This window comes from Dermacentor andersoni, chromosome 5 (genome assembly GCF_023375885.2).
Source record: "Dermacentor andersoni chromosome 5, qqDerAnde1_hic_scaffold, whole genome shotgun sequence".
NCBI lineage: Eukaryota > Metazoa > Arthropoda > Arachnida > Ixodida > Ixodidae > Dermacentor > Dermacentor andersoni.
The window spans coordinates 156,294,914-156,317,501 of NC_092818.1; the positions used below are offsets into that span (position 1 = coordinate 156,294,914).

The 22,588-nt window shown below is 43.8% G+C and overlaps 1 protein-coding gene across 1 annotated transcript; it reads right to left on the bottom strand.

Moving 5' to 3' along the window:
• Positions 1 to 1,069: 1,069 nt before the first annotated feature.
• Positions 1,070 to 21,459, bottom strand: deltaCOP (coatomer subunit delta). Its single transcript, XM_050178961.3, has 12 exons — positions 21,390 to 21,459; positions 21,170 to 21,277; positions 20,585 to 20,624; positions 19,807 to 19,997; positions 17,703 to 17,915; positions 14,558 to 14,867; positions 13,416 to 13,497; positions 9,999 to 10,164; positions 8,990 to 9,137; positions 5,250 to 5,361; positions 3,246 to 3,453; positions 1,070 to 1,344 (listed from the first exon to the last, which is right to left on the bottom strand). Exons 2-12 carry the CDS (start codon positions 21,170 to 21,172, stop codon positions 1,255 to 1,257), a joined length of 1,563 nt encoding a protein of 520 aa, XP_050034918.2. The 5' UTR covers positions 21,173 to 21,277; positions 21,390 to 21,459; the 3' UTR covers positions 1,070 to 1,254.
• Positions 21,460 to 22,588: the final 1,129 nt, after the last annotated feature.

A 22,588-nucleotide genomic window follows, 5' to 3' on the forward strand; every position in this document is an offset into this window, starting at 1 on the left:
ATAAATTCTGTTCTTAAACTGGACAATACCCTTTTCTAGCATTAATTTGCAAAAAAACAAGTTTATATTACTGTGCCACATAGAAAGAAAGAGCAGACTAAACAGACACCTTTGTTAACAGGTCATGCCACATAGCCATATTGCACGTTAATATGTAAGCAAGCGCTTCAGCAGAGAAGAAGCGGTGGGCGCTATTATTTATGATTGCTGCATACCCGAAATGTGTGTGAATGAAGATTTGCAAGCTCTGAGAGTTTGTGTTTTTCTAGCATTTTCACAGGTCACAATGTCTTGTTCAAAATGTAAGTGCATTGTCGGTACTAGTTTAGTTTATCAAGAAGTGGGTTACAATTGCTGTCCGAGTAACCTAGCCATGGAAGAAGTCCTGTCAGCCTCAGAACTCCGTTCGCTATCCTTTGCGGTGCTTATTTAGCTTTCCTCTGACAGTTTGCCCAGCTGCCTCACCTACCCGACATGGCTTTTGGCATGAAAAATTCTACCTCTTAAAACCTTTGTGCCTCATGGTCTTTGCTTCTTAGTTATGCTCACCTCACGATACACTTAGGAAGTGGCCCTCGTCAACACAGCTAGCCCACTACTGCATGCGGCATTCAATACTATGTTTCACACACTTCAACACCCAACAAATTTTCTCTGAGCAAAAAAATATATTCATTTTTCATTGTTCAAGTTTTTATAATCCACAAAGGAAAAATGAACTAAGTTATGGGTCATTTCGTACTGATCACAGCCAGAAAGTTGATGTCCCATTTCCCACAGGAATTTTTTTACTCATTCATTCAGAAGTTCGCCAATGAATAAAAATGTTTGCCACCTCCGTTGTCACCATTTTCAATGCTTCTGTAATTAAATCTGTTTAAGATTACTGTGTGTAGTTATTAACAGTATGCATATATACTTTTGTTCACCACTTCCTTCTGTAAAGCAGTGAAGGTACTGGAACAAATAATGTTCTTAAATTGCACAATACCCTTTTATAGCAATAACATGTAAAAAAAGTTCGTATCACTGTGCCACACAGAAAGAAAGACCAGACTATCTAAACAGGCATGTTCAAAATAAACAGTTTTTATTTCTTTTGCCACCTTAACTAACTCATTTGGTAGACAATGCAAAAGAGAAAAAAAAAAAGAACAGTAGCCTTCTTGTACATGGTGCTGATACTCGTGGAACTGTAGCAAATGTATGGTTTGTTTCCCCTCAAACATTGCCTCATGGTGAAACATACGTCCTTCAAATGACCTCATACTTGTCCACTATGAGGTATGTGTTGAGCGAGTGCTTCACAGGTGTCTCGTCATCCACTGACACCACATTTACAACCTGCAGAGAGAAAGCACACAAGTGTTAAGGTTAACTGCAATATGTGTGGTTAATTAAATTATGGGGTTTTACGTGCCAAAACCACTTTCTGATTATGAGGCACGCCGTAGTGGAGGGCTCCGGAAATTTTGACCACCTGGGGTTCTTTAATGTGCATCTAAATCTAAGTACACGGTTGTTTTCGCATTTCGCCCCCATCGAAATACGGGATTCGATCCCGCGGCCTCGTGCTCAGCAGCCCAACACCATAGCCACTAAGCAACCACGGCGGGTACAATATGTGTGGTTGCACCACACTATGTTTCATTGCAAAGATTTGTGGTTTGAACAAGCAGGCAACACAAAAGAGGAACGAAAAAGACAACAATAACACAACCCTTGCAAACTGAAGGGCGTTTTCTTTTTTGCAATAAGAAATGTCCTTTTCTTTCCACCTGTATGTGTTTTGTATGCCTGCCTTTTCAAACAACTCGATTTTTCGGTTATTTTGATCGGGTCCCAGCTGGCACGCATACACTCATATGGTCCCAAACTCGTTACTTCAATCCTAAAATTGGTCTTTGTCAGATAATTCAAACTTGACTGGTCAGCATGGTCAGCTGGTTACCTGACCCCATTAGGGACCCCTTTAGCGGCAACATCTTTCTTGCAGAAACTTAGGGCACTACAGTTAATGTGTTGAACAAATGTAATCTTCCACTGGAAGTGCCTATTTTTGGCCTGCCTTAAGGAAAATCTTCAAGTGCATATGGTAGCTCACAGTGAATTATTACAGTTTTACCCAATTCTAACATGTGCCTTCCTTTCTTTTTTTTTTTTTATAACCAAGAAAGTTGGTCCTAAATTTGCTGGCACAGTGTAATCGGACACAAAACCACGTTTGCAACTAGGGTTGCCAACCTTCCTGAATTTAGCTAGACAGTCCCGACTTTTAGCTTTTTTTTCTACTATAAGCAGCAATCAATAAGCCAGATATCTTTCATATAATGCCTGACAACGCGATTGCACATTATCCTCTTTTGACACCATTTGCACTGTCAAACAGAAAGTAGGTTTCATTTTTGTCACTGTTCCAATGCTGCTGTAGGTACTAACCATTAACGGTACCTCTATCTGAATCGGTAGCCATGTTACCAGGCAACTACTGCACCTTTCTTGTAAATCATGACATGGTAGGTCAAAAACAACTGTGCAACGTTGTTTTAACATACCAACTGACCACTCCTAACACTGACAGGGCTGGTCGTTGTGAGCAGCACAGCCCCGAGGTTCCTTAACACGCACCTAAATCTAAGTATACGAGCATTCTTAAGTTTTTTAAGCAGATATATACATACATCAAGAAGTTTTTTTAAAGTTCAGCCCCAAACACACACCTCTTGTGGGACATATATGCACTTAATTAATGATGATTTATCTTTAGACGTAATACACAAACAGCATAAAACATGGAACAGTGAAGTCTGACAAGCAACAGCATTTTCTTCTTTTTAAGATCTGCTGACTCTGCTGTTACTAATGTCACCTGCTTCAAGAACTTGTACAATAAGCTTGCTCCAAGCAAGTATCTGTCCACCCTTTCATAGAAGACTTCCAAGGGTATGGTTGGAGACCGATGAGCAAAAGCTTTTCATAAACTGAATTTATTTTTCATAAAACTCGACGAAACGATAAAATCATAGATTGAGCCTGAATTCATAAACTTTACAGAAAATACATGGGTTGGCAAGTATGTATTCATTACACACTACTATTGACGAGATAGATTTCAATAAACTTACTTCAATGTGTCGAATAACTCGTTATATCAATGCTTACTATCTCAAAGTTTATTGTACAAGAATGAAAGCATGCGCAGTTGCAAATCTGCCAATGAACGGGGGAAGGCCAAACATACATACCCGCATGTCACAGTAGAGCGTCTTGGAAACAAACTGGACCTGAACCGGGTAGAAGTCGTTGGGGCGGCCAGGTGCGGAGAACTCCATGCTGCCCGCTTTGTTGGAGGCGTCAATCAACGGCAGCTGCCACTCGAGCACACCTCGCCTGCTGTCGTGGTGGTAGTCGCCGTCGCACTCGTTCACCACCACTGATCCACTCCCGTGGCTACTGCAGGGGTTGCCATAGGAAAGCACACATGTTTCAGACAGCAGCAAGACTTTCTGAAAACTTCACAGTTTGAAAGACAAGCCCAGCCAGGGCACTTTAAAGCTGCAACCCTAGAAGATGGCCCAGAAAAGAAGACTGTGCATGTTAAAAAAAAATAAGCCATTCTTCGTTAATACATGCTTTTAACAGTTACAGATTGGTTTATTGGATCTTTGAATAGACAATAGAGGTTCGGTCAACTTTGGACAACACACCTTAACAAAGCTGTGTTAAAAGTAATTTTTTATCATTCATGTTAACTCACACTAGTGTTAATAAACCTGAATGACAAAATAATAGCTGTTTCATAGGACTGCATATTTTCCAGCATTTGAACTTCAAGCAGCGTTCGTACAGGTTTGCAAGACAAACATCTTACAAACAAAAAGGTCCTTTCAAGGAATTTTCAGGAATACTGTGGCTCACAATGTCATATTTACTGCGCTTTTCACTTCTTTTCTAACATATGCATTACATTAACGGTACAGCATAATATGGCTTAGCCCTCATGTCGACTGTCGTGAAGCTTTTTGTGTGCCAAGGAAGGGTGTTGGCTAGCTACAGCAGTTGTCATACAACAAGGGGCATGAAAAGAATCTGTGAAGGAGTATGTTTACCTAGATCAATTAATCACAGGGAACCCTGATCATGAGAAGCAAATTCATGGAATAATAAAAATGGGTTGGATTGCGTACGGCAGACATTTTCAGCTCCTGACTGGAAGCTTACCATTATCATTGAAAAGGAAGGTGTACAATGAGTGCATTTTACCAGTGCTGACATATGGGGCAGAGACTTGGAGACTGACAAAGAAGCTTGAGAACAAGTAAGAACCGTGCAAAGAGTGACAGAAAGAAGATTGCTAGGCATAACGTGAAGACACAGAAAGAGAGCGGTATGGATCAGAGAGCAAACGGGTATAGACAATATTCTAATTGACATCAAGAGTTTTACAAAAAATTGAGCTGGGCAGGTCATGCAATGTGCTGGTTAGATAACCGTTGGACAATTAGGGTTACAGAATGGGTACCAAGAGAAAAGAAACGAAGTCAAGGACGGCAGAAGACTGGGTAGAGCGATGAAATTAGGAAATTCGCGGGCGCTAGTTGGAATTTGTTGGCGCAGGACAGGGGTAATTGGAGATCGCAGGGTGAGGCCTTCGTCCTGCAGTGGACATAAAACAGGCTGATGATGATGATGAAAAGACTGATGCCCTGAACGTGCACTGTGACTGGCCGAAAGCAAAATGACAGGTGGCACAAAGGGAACCGAAATGAACGACTGGGCAAGGCTGCAAAGAAAGCAGCATCAGATGTGGGAAGTGAACCAACACCCGTTTTTCTATCATCCAATGTGGGGATTTCTAGCTTTGTGCGAATCATACCAAATGAAACGCATGTACTCTAGTGTCAGCTCTAAATTTTAGAAGAGTCTGCCAGGACCAAGGCCGTCCGCACTGAAAAGTGGGTTGCATACCGAAGTTCTTTTTCTATTACCAAAGAATTCATGGGTTTTGAAGAGCAAGAAAAAAATCCACGACTTTCAAGGCCTTCAAAGCACGATATATTCAATTTCAGAGGATTCACGGACCTGAGCACACTCCGTCAAGAATGTTTCACACAGCTCTCATCTATAGTTTTTTCAAAATCAAGATACACTAAATCAAACCTCAGCATACGAGTATCTTCAGCATTTCAAACGTTCTGGGCAAAGGACTGCACCATAACTACTAACATTGGTTAAAGGAAACTGCTTACCTGAGCGGAATGCTGATGACCACGTTGTTCAGCTCCAATTGCTCCTGCTCCAGCTCATATTCAATGTTGACATCGCAGTTGTTGCCACCAGCTTCGGACACCCAGCAGTTGACTGCACCCATGCATTTTTCAAAAGGCAGACTCAGAAGTGAAATATGGGGAAACTGAATACCAGACTAGACTTGCAGCTCATGACTAATGAAAGATGTGAATGCCATCTAAAACATTAAAAAAATGGGCAGTTTTGCCCTTGGGGCAAAACGCCGAAAGCGATAGCATTGTTCAGTGGTGCAATCGAGCTCGTTGGTCAGTGTTTGAACAACACGCACAGCGACATGTTGGCGCAATGCAGCAACTGAGGTAGCCGCTGCTGTGCAGCTGTAAACAACACCCCGGCAGCTACCAGGCATCTCACCATGCTGGTGTGATGAGGAGTGCTGCTAGCAGCATTGGAAGCAATGTGTGTCAATGGTGCACGAGAAGCATTCTACGGAAAACCATGCCCTTTTATGGCTTCAACTTTACTCTCCTCTCAAACCACTATGTGCACCATGGTGAGGCGTGCACAAAGCTGCAAAGCAGGATCGCAAGTGTTTGTGTGCACAATGCTGCCCTCTTTTTAACACCGAAATGCACAGCGTACCTCTCTCTCAACTCTGAAGACCTTCTAACCCTTCAAGCACAAGCTGTGCATGCATCATCAACCATGACAGCACAGTAGCTCCAGTGTCGCAAACACACCTCGAGAGTCCATACAAATTGCTATCGCAATAAATGAAAACACTATGAGACAGAGAAGTACTAGTGTGGGTGTTAGGCCAGAATAATGCAATGATTCTCTTCCATCGCTTATCCAGTTTTTGCTATTACTGGACCGAGTGGCAGCCCTATGTCCATTATCGCTAGAATCTACGGCAGCCTGACATGTAGATAAAGCAAATGGAAGAGAATCGCACCAAAAGAATCATTACATTCATTCTTCGACGCTACTGACATAGCTTTTGACAAATGAAGAATGTGGCTGTCAGCTAGAACAACCATACTTAAAGAAAAAGCAAAAGGGCGGCTTCTTGCTTGAGAAGCAAGTAGAGTATTGTTATTAATAAGAACAAAAAATAATGCGCACGTGTACAAAACTGGAAGCAAGCTTTTCTGGAGCAGTTACATCTGCAGACTAAAGTAAATGCAGTGCAGTGCTGTTAACTGTGCCAACTTGCCACCTAGCAAAACAAGCTTGCTTTGTGCTGTCTTGTACAAAAACACTCGTACGCTTATATACCTGAGCACATCGTATGTCTTAACGTCATTTAGGATGATTGTGACTGAAGTCAGAGCATTGGCGCATGCACTATTTACTTTATTCATCAGCTGTACATATGACATAGCCAATCAAACATACAGTACAGTCCATTCTTAAAGGGAACACCTAATTAGCATTAAACAAACATAACCTAAACACATTGTAAACTTCAAAGAAAGAAATTTGCTTGATGTGACACCGTAGGTAAGTCTATACAGTTAAACATAGTTATAACGAAATTGCATCCGACATGAAAATACTTACCTTGTACAGGGTGTTTCACGTAACTTGAACCAAGGATTTAAAAAAGTGTTTAACCACAACTAAATGGAACCAATGACATGTGGTTTGCCGTCATGTGGCACTTCTTAGGTTTTTTTAATATTGTGCTAAATTAGTTAATTAACTAAGATAAATTATGCAAAATTTTTAATATTCCCTTTAGGGCCAAGTGTGTTTTGTTATGTTGCAGAGGGCATCCCAAAATGACCAATCCGATTTTTTGGGGCAACGCACATGCTGCATGGCGATTTTTTCTGGCATTTAAAGAAAGTCTGCAAAATATTAAATAAAATCACTTGACTGCACTCATGCACTATCGTATTGCAGTGCTCTCAATTGTGCATCGAGCCTATCGCTTATCAGGGACGACGGTGCTTTGTTTCCATGTGCCACTGTCAAAGGTGCTGATGCCCTGTGAAATCGATGCCAAGAGCCACGGCCGCTGACTTCACCGGTCGTGTGCAGTTTTGCTCAAAGCACAGTTGAGAGCGCTATAGGAAGTGAGGCTTATGCACTAAAATCAAGTATCTTGACAGAAAGGTGCTAAGGAGATGACCCTGCTATAGACAGGACCTGTTGAAAGCAGGTTATGTATCTGCAAAAAATGATGATAAGGTTTGAAGCTTGTCTTTTAGAGGCGAGATAAATGAAGAGAGGGTCAGGATGCTCGCAGCCCTTTAATGAAAACTGCTTAGTTCATCAACCTCTCCTGCATGTCACAAAGCCGGCTTGTGCAATCTTTGTGCAATTATAAGTGGATCGCTAGGTTAAGCAAGAGGACAGCTCACAAATTACCACCTTTTGAAAGCCTCATGCAAAGTGTGTTGGACCGTTAATTCACTGTCCATGTCAGTTACTCTCAACTCTCAGACAGCTGCCCGGTCATGCGGGAGAGCTTTACTCTATCTTATGACACCGAGAAGTATAACATCATATTTTATAAATGGGAAGATGACAGATGTACAGTTGCGTGCAATATGACTTGCAACACCCTTGTTCTTGGTCGAAGGGGCTCCAGGGCTGCGCGGCAACTCTGACATGCGAAATAGTGGTTTAACAAATACCGCTAATTGAAGCTGTGTTTTGGTCTCGAGGGTAAAGACAGAGGGTAACTCTGTCTGCACGGCCGCACAGTCTTGGGGCCCCTACGACCACAGGCACCGGTGTCATATTGCACGTGACTGTACAAAATGCTGCATATTTTGCCGCGTATGTTTGGAATAAGGTATTGCACTCACCACTGCACTGTTCTTGCTGCTGACACAATTTTATGCTTGTGCTATTGCGGTAGCAGCTCGCATCACCAGAAATTCAAACAAATTTGCACTTTTTCCTTAAAAACCAGGAATCAACTGAGGCAAGTGTTAGACAGAATGAAGTGAACTTCAACATGCGATCCTCCTGCAAAATTTCAGCAAGAACAGTACAGCGGTGAGTGCAACATCTTTTTTCAAACATACATAGCGAAATATGCAGCACCCTGTACAAGGCATCATCAGAAATGATGGCATGGAGTTCAGGATCTGACAGATATTTGCTTGCCGTAAGCATCATTACAAGTAAGTTCTAGCTTAACACGGAAAAAAAGAAATTCGGCAGCTTTGCCCAAAGGCAAAGCATTGAAGGCAATGGCAAGCTTTAGAGTTGTGCTGAAGGTGCTGCAGAAGGCTGGTTTGATGAAGAGCAATGCCAACGGCATTGCAGACGTTTCATCTCGATAGTGCATGATACGAGACTGTAGGAAAACCATCGGCGCACATAGGTGCCAAAGACAGAATTAGATGGATTTACCTTAACGTTTACTGTTTGTTCCACTCACACCAGTGTTTGCACTACTGTGTGGTTCGCACACAGCTGCTCAACAGGAATACTAATGTTTATGCGCACAGTGCTCATGCTAACAGCAGAAGACAGAACGCTGCATTTGCTCAGGCAGAGTCGACTGAGTTCAGCGTGACGATGTACGCACTTGGCTTCGTCGCCTTTGCAGTCAAATGCACTGTGCGTATCTAGATACCTTATAACCCTCCATGCACGGATGTGCACGAGTGTTTACACCGTGACAGCATGACAACGCCAACCACGATGGCGAAAACATGCATCGAGTGTTCGTACAATTGCTATCACAATAACAAAGCAAAGCAGAGGCAGCACGCACTGGAAAGGGGCACCATCTTCTCATCCTGAGTCTGGAAGCGCCACTTCAGCACGCCCACGTCAGAGTTGATGGGGAATGGCTTGGTCGGGTTCTTGAGGCTCACCTGCTGCGAGCTCTTAAACAGTTCCTTGTCGATGTTTGGGTGCGTCTGAGACAATAGAGACAAGTTGGCAGTCAAGCATTCTGGCTGACAGCGTCAGTCAATGGAAAGCATCATAGGAACTACCAGTGAGACACGCCTGCCCTAGCAACGAAACCATACTCGGTGACAACCTAAGGATTCAGTATGAGCTCAGCCTACGACACCGCACTGCAAAAAAGTGGCTAGCAATTTTTTTGAGTTTTTGACACAAGACACAATTTCCCTGCTGCATGTGGTGCAGTAATATTTGCCTCGCCTGTTCACAGCAGCCTCTCCGACAGATTGGCAATGTTTTGTTACTATGTTCAAAAGTGTTACAGGGCCCCCTTAACGACTACCAAAATTTTAAGCGTCATACCAGATCTTGCTTAATTTCTCGTACACGAGAAGCATGTGCAATGCTGCAAACCTACAACAAACATGGCAGTCGCGAACAATGACTTGTCACCCGTTGCCTCGATGTCATGCCATTTTAAAGCATAGCTTTCTTTACAGAGTCTGAAAGGTATTTGATGCTGCATTGGTTGGACTGTGCGGATATCAGTGCGCTGGCAGCGTCGTCCCACTGTGGGCAAAGTTATCGTCGACACGGCATGAAACCGCGTCATTGTTCACCAACTCTCAAATTTAACAAAATGAAAATTTTTTCTTACTGCCCGATAATATGGAAATCTTTACAGCACCTTCTGTGTAAGAAAAATCGGACGGCAACTGTATTCATCTGCAAAAAGGTTGAATTTCAGTATAATGAAATTTCGACGAAACAAAGTAAAGTGCCGATTTTACTGACTCTGTTATATCGAGGTTCAACTGCCTCCTTTATATCCTATTATACTCGTTATAAGCGTCAACAGATTCAATCATTACCTGTATTTGGACGCCCTTGTCATCATGGTTCTCAAAGATGAGTTTGATGCGCCCAAACTGCTCATCTGTGATGCGGAGTGTCACCAGCCCATGCACTTCTAGGTTTTGCAGGCCACCGTCACGCAGCGCCGTCAGGGTGACCTTTTCTTCTATGTTGAGGCTCACCCTGCATGGGCAAGGCAGTGATATGCACCTGCTGCCTAAAAAGGCAACACCCATGAAACCACTGAAACCACACATAGACTGCTGTAAGTTGGGAAAGAATGATGGCTGTGGCATGCACCTGGGCCCATTTTACCAAGGATTCAGCCAAACCAAGATGGGCTGTGGTTACTTATGTCCTTTTAAACATTGTCCTAGTTAGATAAAAGTTAGTCCACAAATTTCTTTTTTGGTTTCTCTTTGTTCTGTTAGTGTGAAATGAAGACTTAACTAAATCATATGACATTATTGAAAGTTAGGTAAGGGAAAACAGGGAATGCTAGAAGGTTTCTAAGGGTGTGCAAATATTCTAAATTTTGTAATAATTAAGTAAATACAGTCCGAATAGATTCGGTCCTCAAATTGAGTGGTTGCTGCCTGACTAGGTTCTAGAAGAATAGTCTCTATTCGAAAATCTAAATATATTTCGAATACAGTGAAATCTCGTTACTATGAACCCTACATTAACGAATTTCTCAAATTTACGAATATTTTAAAGATCCCCGCCAGATTGCCTATATTTTCAAAGTAAAAATATTTCAGAACTACGAATTTCAATACAGTGCATATTTCAGAATAACGCACGCAGTTTATTTTTCCCTTTATAATCGAGGAACCTCAGTATTATGAATTTGGCTAAAAGTAACAGTGTCGCAACTCTAATGTGAAACACAAACCGTGAGTGCAGTAGCTATCATCATCACCATATTGCAGTAGCTATCATCATCATGTCGAGTGCCAACTGCTTCACCACAAACTTCACCAAGAACTTCACGACAAAGGTTTGGCGATGATCGCGTGAGATCCAATGATCAATGCAGCTAGCGACGGTGCCAAGATGAAGCGAAAGCAGTTTTCGCTGCAGGACAAATTGGGCGTATTGCAGGAAATCAACACAGGGAAAAACAAATCGACATGTGCAGACAGCGCGGCAATGCCCCATCGACCGTCGCGACCATTTTGAAAGACTGAGACAAGATTGTCGAGCTCCACCGGGAATGGCAACCCGCTCCATGAGCAAATGGCTGCGACTGGGAAACTTTCAAAATGTGGACCAAGCTGTTCCAACGTGGTTCAAAGATGCCAGACTACAAAACATTCCCATGTCTGGCCCGATGCTCCAAGAAAAAGCCCTTGAATTTGCCGATGCACTTTCAATAACTGGGTTTGACGCCAGTGCGAGTTGGCTTTTTTGTTTCCGCCAAAGGAACGGAATAACTTGGCAGGTAGTCTCGGGTGAGGAAAAGGCTGCTGACAGAGAAGGCACAGATTCCTGGCACAATGATCGTTTTCTAGAGGTGGCTGAATCGTACTCTGAAGACAATATCTTCAATGCGGATGAGACCACATGTTTTTATGAGCTCCTGCCAGACCGGACGATGCACTTCAAAGGGCACCAGTGCAAAGGAGGGAAGGAGTCGCATCTTCACGTGACAGTCCTGCTCTGCTGCAATGCAACAGGCACAAAGAAAATTAAACCTCTCGTCATCGGCAAGTACGCGAAGCCTCGCTGCATGAAAAACGTCATGTCGTTACCGCACAATTACCGCGCCAACAAACGAGCCTGGATGACCAGAGAACTCTTTTTCGAGTGGCTCACCAAACTCCACGACCAAATGAGGAGGGATTACCTAAGAATTCTACTGGTTGTTGACAACTGCTCTGCTCACATTGTGAATGTTCGCTTGACACATGTTCGCTTGGAGTTCTGCTGCAAAGCAACACGTCCTTGCTGCCACCCCTAGACCAGGGCATTATAAAACATGTGAAAGCAGAATTTTGTAAGCTCCTTGTGCAGCGGTTTATTACCAACCTCCACCTAAAGCAGCTGACTGCAGTCAATATTTGTCACGCAGCGGAAATGCTCATAGGAGCTTGGTGGAACTTGAAGGCATCCACCATTAGCAACTGCTGGCGAAAAGCAGGGCTTGTCAAAGCGCCTGTGGAGCTTGAAGATGACCTGGAGGTGACCGACAACAACCCAGGAGACCTGTGGACCGAGGTTGCGGAACTGCTGCCCGCGGTCTCTTCTTCATGTGGAGAGTGGCAGCGCAGCACTAACGGCGGCGGACCTGACAACCGAAGGGATTGTTAACTTTGTTAACAACGTCTCCAGTGAAAATGATGAAACGAAGGAAGAAAACTGTGGGTCACTGAACACAGAAGATGAGATCGTGTCGAACACTGATGTTTTAGTCACATGAACAAAGTCCGCACTTTCATCGCTCGATGCAATGATGTACCCGATGAGGCACTGGGCAAAGTGGTAGATGTAGATGCATTCCTAATCGGTCATGCGTGCTGCCCGCACCAGAAGAAAATCACTGCTCTCTTCAAATAACGCAGCTTTGAAGTGAGTGAAACATTTCTATTTGAGAGTATGCTTGTCTGCACACGCATCTACTGCCAAGGTACATCATTTTCATTTCTAGGTTTGTCCACTGGCTTATAACCGCAAGTTTTTCATTAAAACAATATTTCAAAATACATAATGAACGATGTTCGGCAATCCCGCGTGATTCGTTATATTGAGATTTGACTGTAGTATGCATCTGAATACTTTTCATCATAGAGTGTAAACGATCAAACATGAAGTTGAAGCTAAAATGCAATAACTTTCATCCCATCCACAGTGGACAGCATGCTGCGTGACTCAGACAGCCAGACTTGTCCAGCTAAACATGATCAGCTGCAATAAAATGTTTAGCCACACCATTCAGCAGTAGGTAGAGTTTGCTACTATTTATAGATTCAGCACTTCTGTGCTCTTATTGGATTAAATATGAATATGTTTCATTTCAAAATACTTTATATAATAGCACACCATCTGTCACAACTACTTGAACTAGAGGAAAAGCATATTTATTATTATTATAAGTGTTACAATTTTTTTTTCTTTGCTCTGCCATTGCCACAGACTACACACATTTCCGATTTGGCAGTGGAGGTATAAACAGGCATTAACTGGCCAACAAGGTTGCCATTCTAAACTTTATATGATAATGCATGACCCTGTATGCTCAAAGAGCCCTCAGTCTGTGAAAAAGCAGCTGCTTAGTTTATTGTTCCCAATCATCAAAAGCAATAAGCATCAAAAGTTCAGATAGCTCTTCAGCCACTGGAATTACTTTATATTTCTGTGCATAATAAATTACGGATATGAAAACCTCTTCCGCACTTATGTCCAATGCTCCATGAAAAAAAGTTAGTGCTCACGCTTCAGTTGTAGCCGGCTGTGGAATGTTTCGGGCAGCTGCCGAAGAAGACGGAGATTTGGCAGATGTTGCACTTGAGATGGCTGTTGCAAGAAAAAAAGCAAATATTCAGGAAAAACAGGTATCAAGAAACAAAAAAACCCATACAACTGTTGCTCACACAGCAAGGACACGATAGGTCAAAGCCGGAGGGTAAACAGGGTGCACAAACATCATGCTGGAATCCAACAATGACTTAGTACACAGCCTTGCCAAGAGCGACTGTTCAAATTAGTGGTGTGCCGTGCCTGCCAGAAACGGACTAGGATAGCGTACCTACAGCTACATAACTGTACTGCTGACACAATAAGCTTCAAATTCGTTAAACACATTAATACCAACGAAATCCACGTATGTTCTGCACATGCATCCACATAAACAATATGATAGTGAACATTTAGCTTTGCCTACAAAAGGCCGTAGTGGCTCAGCATTTATGTTAACGTAAAAACATTTGAGACGAAATGTTCAGTGGGGAAGTCACTCAGCGCACACTTGTTTCTTGAATTTCCAACTTGGTCTCTATCACAAGTCTTTTCATTCCATATAACACGGCAGCCAGCTTATTAAACCAGCAGACTTTCACAGGCCATCCGAACATTATGATCCTGCCAAAAGCCCACACCGCTATGTTTCAACAATCATTTTTTTCCCCTCAGAATTGCACAAGACTGGAATAGCTTTGAGAAACAAACTGGACTGATTAGCAATTTGGTGTGCACTTCATGTCAGCCACTGAGTATGGTAAAATGGAATTAAAATAGAATTCTAAGGTCCTACCTGCCAGAACCATGATCTGATTATGAGGGACGCCATAGTAATATTAATTATGATTAATTATGACCACTGGTTCTTTAACATGGACCTAAATCTAAGTACACAGACATTTTTGCCTTTTGCCTCTATCAAAATGTGGCTCCTGTGGCTGGGGTCGAACCTACACCTCCGAACTCAGCAGCACAATGCCGTAGATCAAGTGTGCTGGCTCATCCTTGTAAAAATGTCATCAACTACTTCGCTATTCACGTGCCTGCCCCTCCCATAATGTCTCAGGATGGGACCCTTAGGGTAAGAATTAAGTATAGTATTCCTATGTTCACTCACTTTCACCCTCCTGCTTGAGCTGATCGGCAAAAGTGTCCCATTCTCGGTGCTTGCTGCCCAGCTTGAGTGCCTTGTTAGGCCCACTGCCGCCCGTTGGGCGACTAGGTGGTAGGTATGTGGAGGGTTTAGGCGATGACGGCTCACTGAGCGTGTCTGGAGACACGGCTGTAGGTGTGAAGCCCGAGCCTGAGCCAAAGCCTGTGCTGAAACCACCAGGCCGTGCACCACCTCCTTTGCGCGCCTCCTGCCGTGCCCTCTGCAGCTCCTTGGCCTTCTCTTTCATCTTCAGTTTGGCCTCGCGCTCTTGTGTCTGCACAGGATGACACAATGCATTCAGCTCTGAAAGGAGCAATTTGACCAGCAGTACAGTGAAACCTCGTTAAACCGTAGTTGGCCGGGGCTCGGAAAAAGTATGTGCTAAACGGTAGTACTGTTTAACTGAAATAGCATGAGATCGCCTACTTACCTGTCGAAAACAGAACACGGAACTCAGAGGGAGTGCGATGAAAAGGGAAAAATACATGCAGTATTTATTCACTTCGCGCGACAAAAGTGTTATTTTCGTTTGATGCCGCGGCGGCCTAGCACGACGACAGCGGCCTCAAACTTACTTTATTTATTTCGTGTACCCTCAGGGCCAGAGGCATTAAAGAGGGGAGTGGTTACATCAAATGAAAAGCTGAAGCTGCGTGCCAGCTTTTCAGCCAGCCCCCTCTTCTCGGCAAACACTAGCATGGCAGATTCCTCGTTAGCGTTACGTATTCTCCGTGCACACGCGCGGTAGTGCTGCGGAAGTCCTGGGGCGCCCTTTTCATTGCCGGGTGCTGTTCTCGTCGCAACGACTACATTCACGAGGCTGAGGTAACGCACAACTTCTGCAACTGTCGAGCCTGAATCGCCCGTACTGTCGCTTCCCGTGTCATCCTCGTCGTCCTCATGTTGCCAAACTGTCGCTAGTCGACACTTCAGCAACGATAGTGAAAAGTCGAACGTCTTAGCCGACATCTCTTCACGGTCGCAGCAGCGCTGCCGAGCAACTTCTTCGCATTCCAAATACCACACACAGTAGTCAACAGTAGATCCCTGTCGCGTGCCAGCGCCGACTTCATGTCACGTTCGACAGCACGGATGATGTCTGATTTTTCTTTTTTGCTGAGCACCTGGCATCTTTTTTATCCAAGCTTCGGCATGACGCGACTCCTCGCTTGCACGACGCCACAACGCTCTCAGGCACGGCGCCGAAATGATGTTGATGTGGCTTCACGCGGAAACGCAAGGGTGCTTGGAGGCCGTTGTTCCGATCTCTGAGGCTTGTTGTTCTGCCGGGCCGCCCGATGGAGACAACGCACGGCCGTGTTTGTGCGACGAAAAGTGGAAACGCTACGTTTTAATCGATGCATACGCAATAAGTGGGTACGGTTTATGCGGATGCAAAACACATTATGTTCAATGGCCGCTGAGTCGGGGATTTGACTTTACTTCTTTTAAAACGAAACTACTGTTTAAGCGGGTAGGGTTTAACGAGGTTTTACTGTACTGCTTTTGCAGAGCAGTAATTTGCTTAAATTGCATTAAGCATGCCTTTCATTTTCAGCAGCACCACTAGTGCTTTTCCTTACAGGTGCAAGCAGAAATATCACATTCCCTCATAACAACCTGCCTCCTGAACCTGCATGCAGCAGTACCATATTAACGATCAGGTCTAAACGTCGCATCAAGAAGCCATGTACAAAATTTTCATTGCTTGCATGTTCAAATGGTACAGACACAATACTAAGGAAGCATCATAAGCAATGTAGAGAACGTCCCCATTTGTTGGTAGCTAAATGAGTTGCAAGACTCATTTTCAGTTCACTTCTAAAATCTGAAAAAAAAAGAAAAAGATGCTAGTACAATTTAGCTCCCCAAACGATTAAATCTCTCTTCACACAGATTACAGAGAGACACAGATCACACAGAGACCCTGAAACAATTATTACGATTTTGTACAAACGTACCGAGTCGTTAGAGTAGGTCCTTGTGATCATTAATCGAGTACCTAAGTGCTCTGCGTAAAGCGTGTAATTTATTATAACGTTTTAAAAATGTACATCGCTGCCGATCGCAGCACACTGCTCGGCGGAATTTTCAGCCGCCCCTACGCATATGACGTAAATCACCCAATTGATGTCAGTAGCGCAAGCTATCCGATTGGCTGGCCAGAGTGCGTCATCGATAATTTTTCCACCTTTATGGTGAACAAATGATGTTTGTAATAGTTGGAATGTTAGTTAATTTGTTTCTATAAAAGAAAGTAACAGAAACAGAATGCACAAGAACAATTTCTCACTGCACTTAAGCACTTCCGGCACACAGCAAGCGTCGTCTGCTTGTGTTATAACATGCTCCATTTTGATGAGAGCTTCGCGGTCAGAATCGGTCTCAGTCTTTTCACGAGCACTATGATTCGACTTTGTTGCGCTGTGGACTGCAAACGTAGTGACTGGCAATATGTCAAGCTGCGACATCATGTCCCTGCAAGGCAGCAGACAAGTGGACTCGTTGCAGCGCATCGAACTGCCACTATCCGATCGGTGCCAGGATTTGCACGTTTGCGGCCGTCGCTTTATGCCGGAAGATTACTAACGCAATAGCATTTCGTGAATTCGGTATTAGGGTAAACACAAGTGCAAAGGGCTGTTTGACCGTGTCGTCGTTTCACGGGATGAGCAGAAGCACAAATATGAATGGTCTGCACGGTGCAGCTACCTAGTGGCACAGAGCTCAACCACACACAATAGCAGTAACGAAATGTATTCTTCTTTGCTGCTGGTGTAAATTTTTCGCAGGAGTGTAATCGTTAACACATTGTTTTTGTAAATGTTTAAAATGTTTTACACTTGGTTAGAGCAATATTATCTCTTTGTTTGGCTGGTTAAGCTCAGTGCCAGAGGGTGGCTGGACCGTGGAGATCACACAAATTGTGGCGCGAATTATTAACTTTAGCTGTACCCTACGCATCTACAAAATTTGTCCGAACCGTTTCACAGGCCCTTTAATGTAAATGTAAGGGGAAGGAAAGAAGTGCATTCCAATCAGCCCTGTATGATATAAATATTTTGGTTCACATGAAGTCCCATACGAGCAAGAGAATCGCTTTGCCCACCTGTCGGACGGCCTGGTAGACCTTCTCCTCATGCGAGTCCATTTCAACAAAGGTGCGGATCTGGGCCAGGTTGACGCTTTCCCTGTAGCCTAGGGCCACAATCTCATCAAAGGCAAAGATGAGGTTGAATGCCTGCTCTGCCACCTCTTGTTCATCCAGGCCACGGCAGTACTCGGGCAGCACACGTGAGAACAGCCGCAGGGTCTCCAGGTCCTATCATCACACCGAAATAGCAACGGAAGTGATTACGACATCAGGGGGAAGGAGTTACGTTCTCCACCACTCAGAGACAAGTGAAGATACTGAAGTTAGTAGTTAGTTAGTTGCTGAAGGGCAAGCTAAACAAATTGCTGCTTGCCCTTTTGTTTTATGTGTTTTCTCACTTATTCCATGTGCCGTTGGGCAACTCTAAAGCACGATACACATAGCAACAGTGGTGTTTCTATATCTTGCGATGCAAGATCCAGTACAATGCTCTACTATAGAGGAAGGAACCCCCTGACGTCACGCCTTTGCATTCTATTCCGTAAGTGTACTTGAGAATGCAAAGTGAACATGCTGTAGACGATAAGCATCAATCAGTATTGCAACAATGCCTTTGGCACAGTGCCGTCATAGAAAGACACGTCCAAAGGCTGTGGAGACGGCATCACCAAGCAGTTGCTTGAAGGTATGGGAATTCAGAGTGTGTCTATAATCACCGCTGCCATCAAAAATGCCATGATACACAATACCTAACCGTTTGGTTAATACTACCTGCTGCTACGTCATAGCTACTCATTTTTCCAACAGTCATCTTCCTCTTCTCTTTCCTTGTATATCTGCTGTGCATAAAGCCATCTTCTGGCGATGCGACCCGTAACAGTGCATAGCATAGAATAAGTGAACACTTATTCTTGAAGCGCTATTCATTACAACATGCCTGCCACTTTTAGGTCATACATGCACTGCTACGAGAAGAAAAACTGCAAGCATGCACTCGAGGCTTGAACATTCTTCCTTCTTGTGCTCTTCTGTAGAGCCTCAAATGTTCACCTTTCGAAGTTAAAAGTGAACTTTCAAAAATTCCTTACAGTCCTGTGTGAATTATCAGTACAGTTATAGTGACTGCTGTAGCCGAGGGCAATTATCCCCATTATAACATTTTCTGACATCACACCAACTACTGCCATTGGGTGGGCACTGTTAACTGGTTGCTATTTTCCCAGATAGTTAAGAAGCACTCCCTTGTCAACTTATCTAAAGCTTTGTTAGGACCTGGCTTTGAACCTTTGCTCTCAAAGCAAGCAATTACAGTGAAACGCCTTTATAACAAAGTGCTTGGGGCCTCTGAAATTATTTGTCATACAAGTCCCTTAATCTTTCATTTTACAGGTCATTTCGTTGTATAGGCATTCGTTGTAGGGGGCACTCAACTGTATCGGAAGGCGTACGGTAAGTTAGAACATGCACAGCTTATCACCAATTCAGCATTGCTCCAACAGTTCAGGTGACCCTACGTGATATTTTAAGACTAAGGAAGTGTAAACAATAGTGGTTACTTCATGTATTAACACAAATTTCTTACGCATAGGTTTTAGACCTTGCAAACTGATGCAGGTATTATAATGAACATTCTTTATATTTGGTCTCTATGGGCCACTGCAGACAATACAACAAGTGCAGACTGCAGTCTAAAGATTATGTTAGTAATCCAGACTTCTACAAGCAAAAGCTTGCACAGAAACAGATGCTTTAAGTGAATTAATGAATTCGTGGGAAGACCAATGGTTGCACATCACCACAGTGACAATTTTTCTAAAATTACTGAGTGTGCCATGCTCTACCAATACATAAGGCAAAGCCACTGCCACTTTCTGTATGTTTATAAACACCTATTTAAATCAGTGGAAACCAGTGCACAAGAAAGCTATTGCTTGTTAACCCCACGTATGAACCACAGCAATTAGTTTTGCAAAATTAAACATGAAATTGTTAGCGGCTAAGGCATGTTTTGTCTAAACTTTTGCACCATCTCAGCTGTCATCAAACCCTAGCTCTCACTAGCTGTTGGATAACACAGCAAAGAAAAGCAAATTAGCCACATGTATTCTTTAGCAGTCACCTCGAGGATGTTGCTGGCACGTGTGGTCAACAGCAGCACATAGAGCTTGTCATGTGGCTGGTACACGTAGCGCACACTCTCAGTCTCCACAAAGGTGTGCTGCCTTCCGGCACCCAGCAGCTTGGGGAATGCTAGAAGAAGGCCCTCCACCCGAGCGCGACTCATTTCCACGAACTGCCGAGACACAATGACTGCAAGAAATGATGGTGACAGCACCAGGAATGGTGTTTCTTTCGCTTCTCCACAGCAAAGACATTTCATTAAATTGTCTGGCTCTCATTGAAAACAAACTTTCCTGAAACCTACTGGCAATGTACTTTGCTGCTTGCTGTAGCGTGGTCCAAGATGATCACAATACTTCATACACCGGCCGTGGTGGCGAAGTGGTGTTGCGTTACTAAGCCCAGGGTGCGGAATCGGATCCTGGCCACGGCGGCCGCATTTCGATGGGAGTAAAATGCAAAACGCCCGTGTACAGTGCATTGGGTGCACGTTAAAAGAACTCCAGGTGGTCAAAATTAATCCCGATTCCCCGACTACGGCGTGCGTCATGAAAAAATCGTGCTTTTGGCACGTAAAACTGCATAATTTTAATACTGCATACAGAATTTATATTTGTTGTAACAATAAGATTAGGTTAAAAGACGTGCACTAAAATCATTTATATTGCTGCCGTTTGAACACATCACAAGTTTCAAGATCAAAAGGACTGTTGAAAACGAGCAGCGATATTAATAGTATGCACTGCAACGAGTGGTTATTACTCGAAAAAACTTACCCTTCCCGGCTTTAGTCATCACGGCGGCTGCCAGGAGCACCTGAAAATGCAAGTGAGAACTAAGTTCACTGCAGATTAGAAAAAGGGCGCTGCCTCTGGTAAGCGCATTCAGCGCGCAGCTGTCAAATTCGTTCGTCGATTGAAAGCATATCGCTATCACGTTACAGCCGTCAGGTGTAAGAATTTATAATTTCTCGCGCGAACGAATCACAACACTGAGACCCTGCAATCCTGACCCGGACGAATCCCGAACAATCCTGAGCACATTTTTTCCCCTTCTCATTCAGTCCAATCTTCCTCTGGCTGACATTTGGTGTCGACCTGCGGCCAAAGGCCTGTCCGAAAGTGACGAGAACGGTGGTAACTTTTCCCGCAACGGAAGAAACAGTCACAGTTTCACCTTAAAGCCTTCCAATTAAATACCTATTCAATCAGAAAGTAATTGAACCGCAACTGCACGCAACTCGAAACTCGGCGTACACACCTAAGGTCACGATCAGTACCGCTGACATGTAACTATTGAACAAAAACCTAATACTTACGATACTGGGTTGGTATATTAAGTACTTACGAGCACTAACTTACCATTTTGAGCGATTTTTTATGGCGGTGCTGCGTATGTAATCACTGACACCGGCCCTTTCCTGTGAGCTTCGAAGGATGTCTACTTCAAAGCTTCCTTCTGGAGGTACGCTGCGTAGATGAAAACAAGCAAACAATATAAAGAACCCCTCTGACACTTCACTTGAGTCATTTTACAAGTTATAAAATTCTCATTGTAAGTATACTGGCAAAGAAACATCACCTGCATTAGCAGCCAACCCCAAATATTACACGTTTGCAGAGCGAGCGATGGTTCCGGATCCGGAAATTGACCTTACGGATGAGAGTTGCTAGACGAGCGTCGCTTTATAACGTTGTATTCCGATAAACTTATGGTAGAAGTTGACAATAGTTCGCGCGCTTGTTTCCTATAGTCGATTATCGGTTGTTGTTTTTTGTTTGCTTCTATTGGCGAATAGAGCTTCAATTGATGGCTTAAAGCGCGTTAGACTTAAACTATGGTGTGCGATACGGTGCTGACCAACGTTGAAAGGAATCTGAAAAACGTTGGTGCTAACGGAAGAAAGACAGAGACGTTCATGATATGATAGAAAAGCTAGAAAAGCTGAGAAAGGCCGTCCAGAATCAAAGTTCTTAAATGAGAGTGAAAAAAAGAGAAATGTGCTGCCACAGTGGTTGGCATTGTGACTGTACCACTGTACCGCAACGATGCTCAGCCGTGCTAAAGTGACCGTGATTTTTTTATCAAACTCCACTGATGCGGCCTTATAGGCCACACCTGGTAGCCGCTTACGAATTTCAATATCTCTGCGGACTTGTCTGTCACGCAGTGGACTTTACTCGCCCTTTCTTAGCATTACGGGTCTCACGAAGCCCTTCCCATGGTAGAACCAAATAAGTTTCTAGCATTTGAAACAAGAACCACATGGCAACAGGAACACACTTTTCGAACACAGTAAGAAAACGTTCGGGATCAATAGATAATTCTATCATGAACACGCGAACTAAGTGTCATTTCCCTGTGTGCAGCAGGAAGCCCACAATTTCGCTCTCTCTCTCGTAGGCCCCGTCTATTTCGCCGCGGTTTATGACGTCATACACCACATTGTAGCCCCTAGACGCCGGCTATTTGTCGATTGCTCATTACCATGAATCACTCCCAAAGAGAAAGCTCGCGCACATGCACTCTTCCAATCCACAGTGCACCGCGGGAAGAAGAAACGCTGTGTCAGAAGGTACGTCGGACGTCAAGAATGAAAACTTTCTCGAGCCTGCGGCATTCGTGCTGAGTCATGCAGTCGTGCCGGTTTATGCTTTTCTTGCGCCTGACTGTGCTCTACCTTCAAAATAGCCACTGATTTTCCCAGAGGAGCAGCAGGGGCCGTAGTAGAGACCGGGCCCGCTCTCCTGGAGCAGTATATTCGCTCGTGCCAGGCTTTA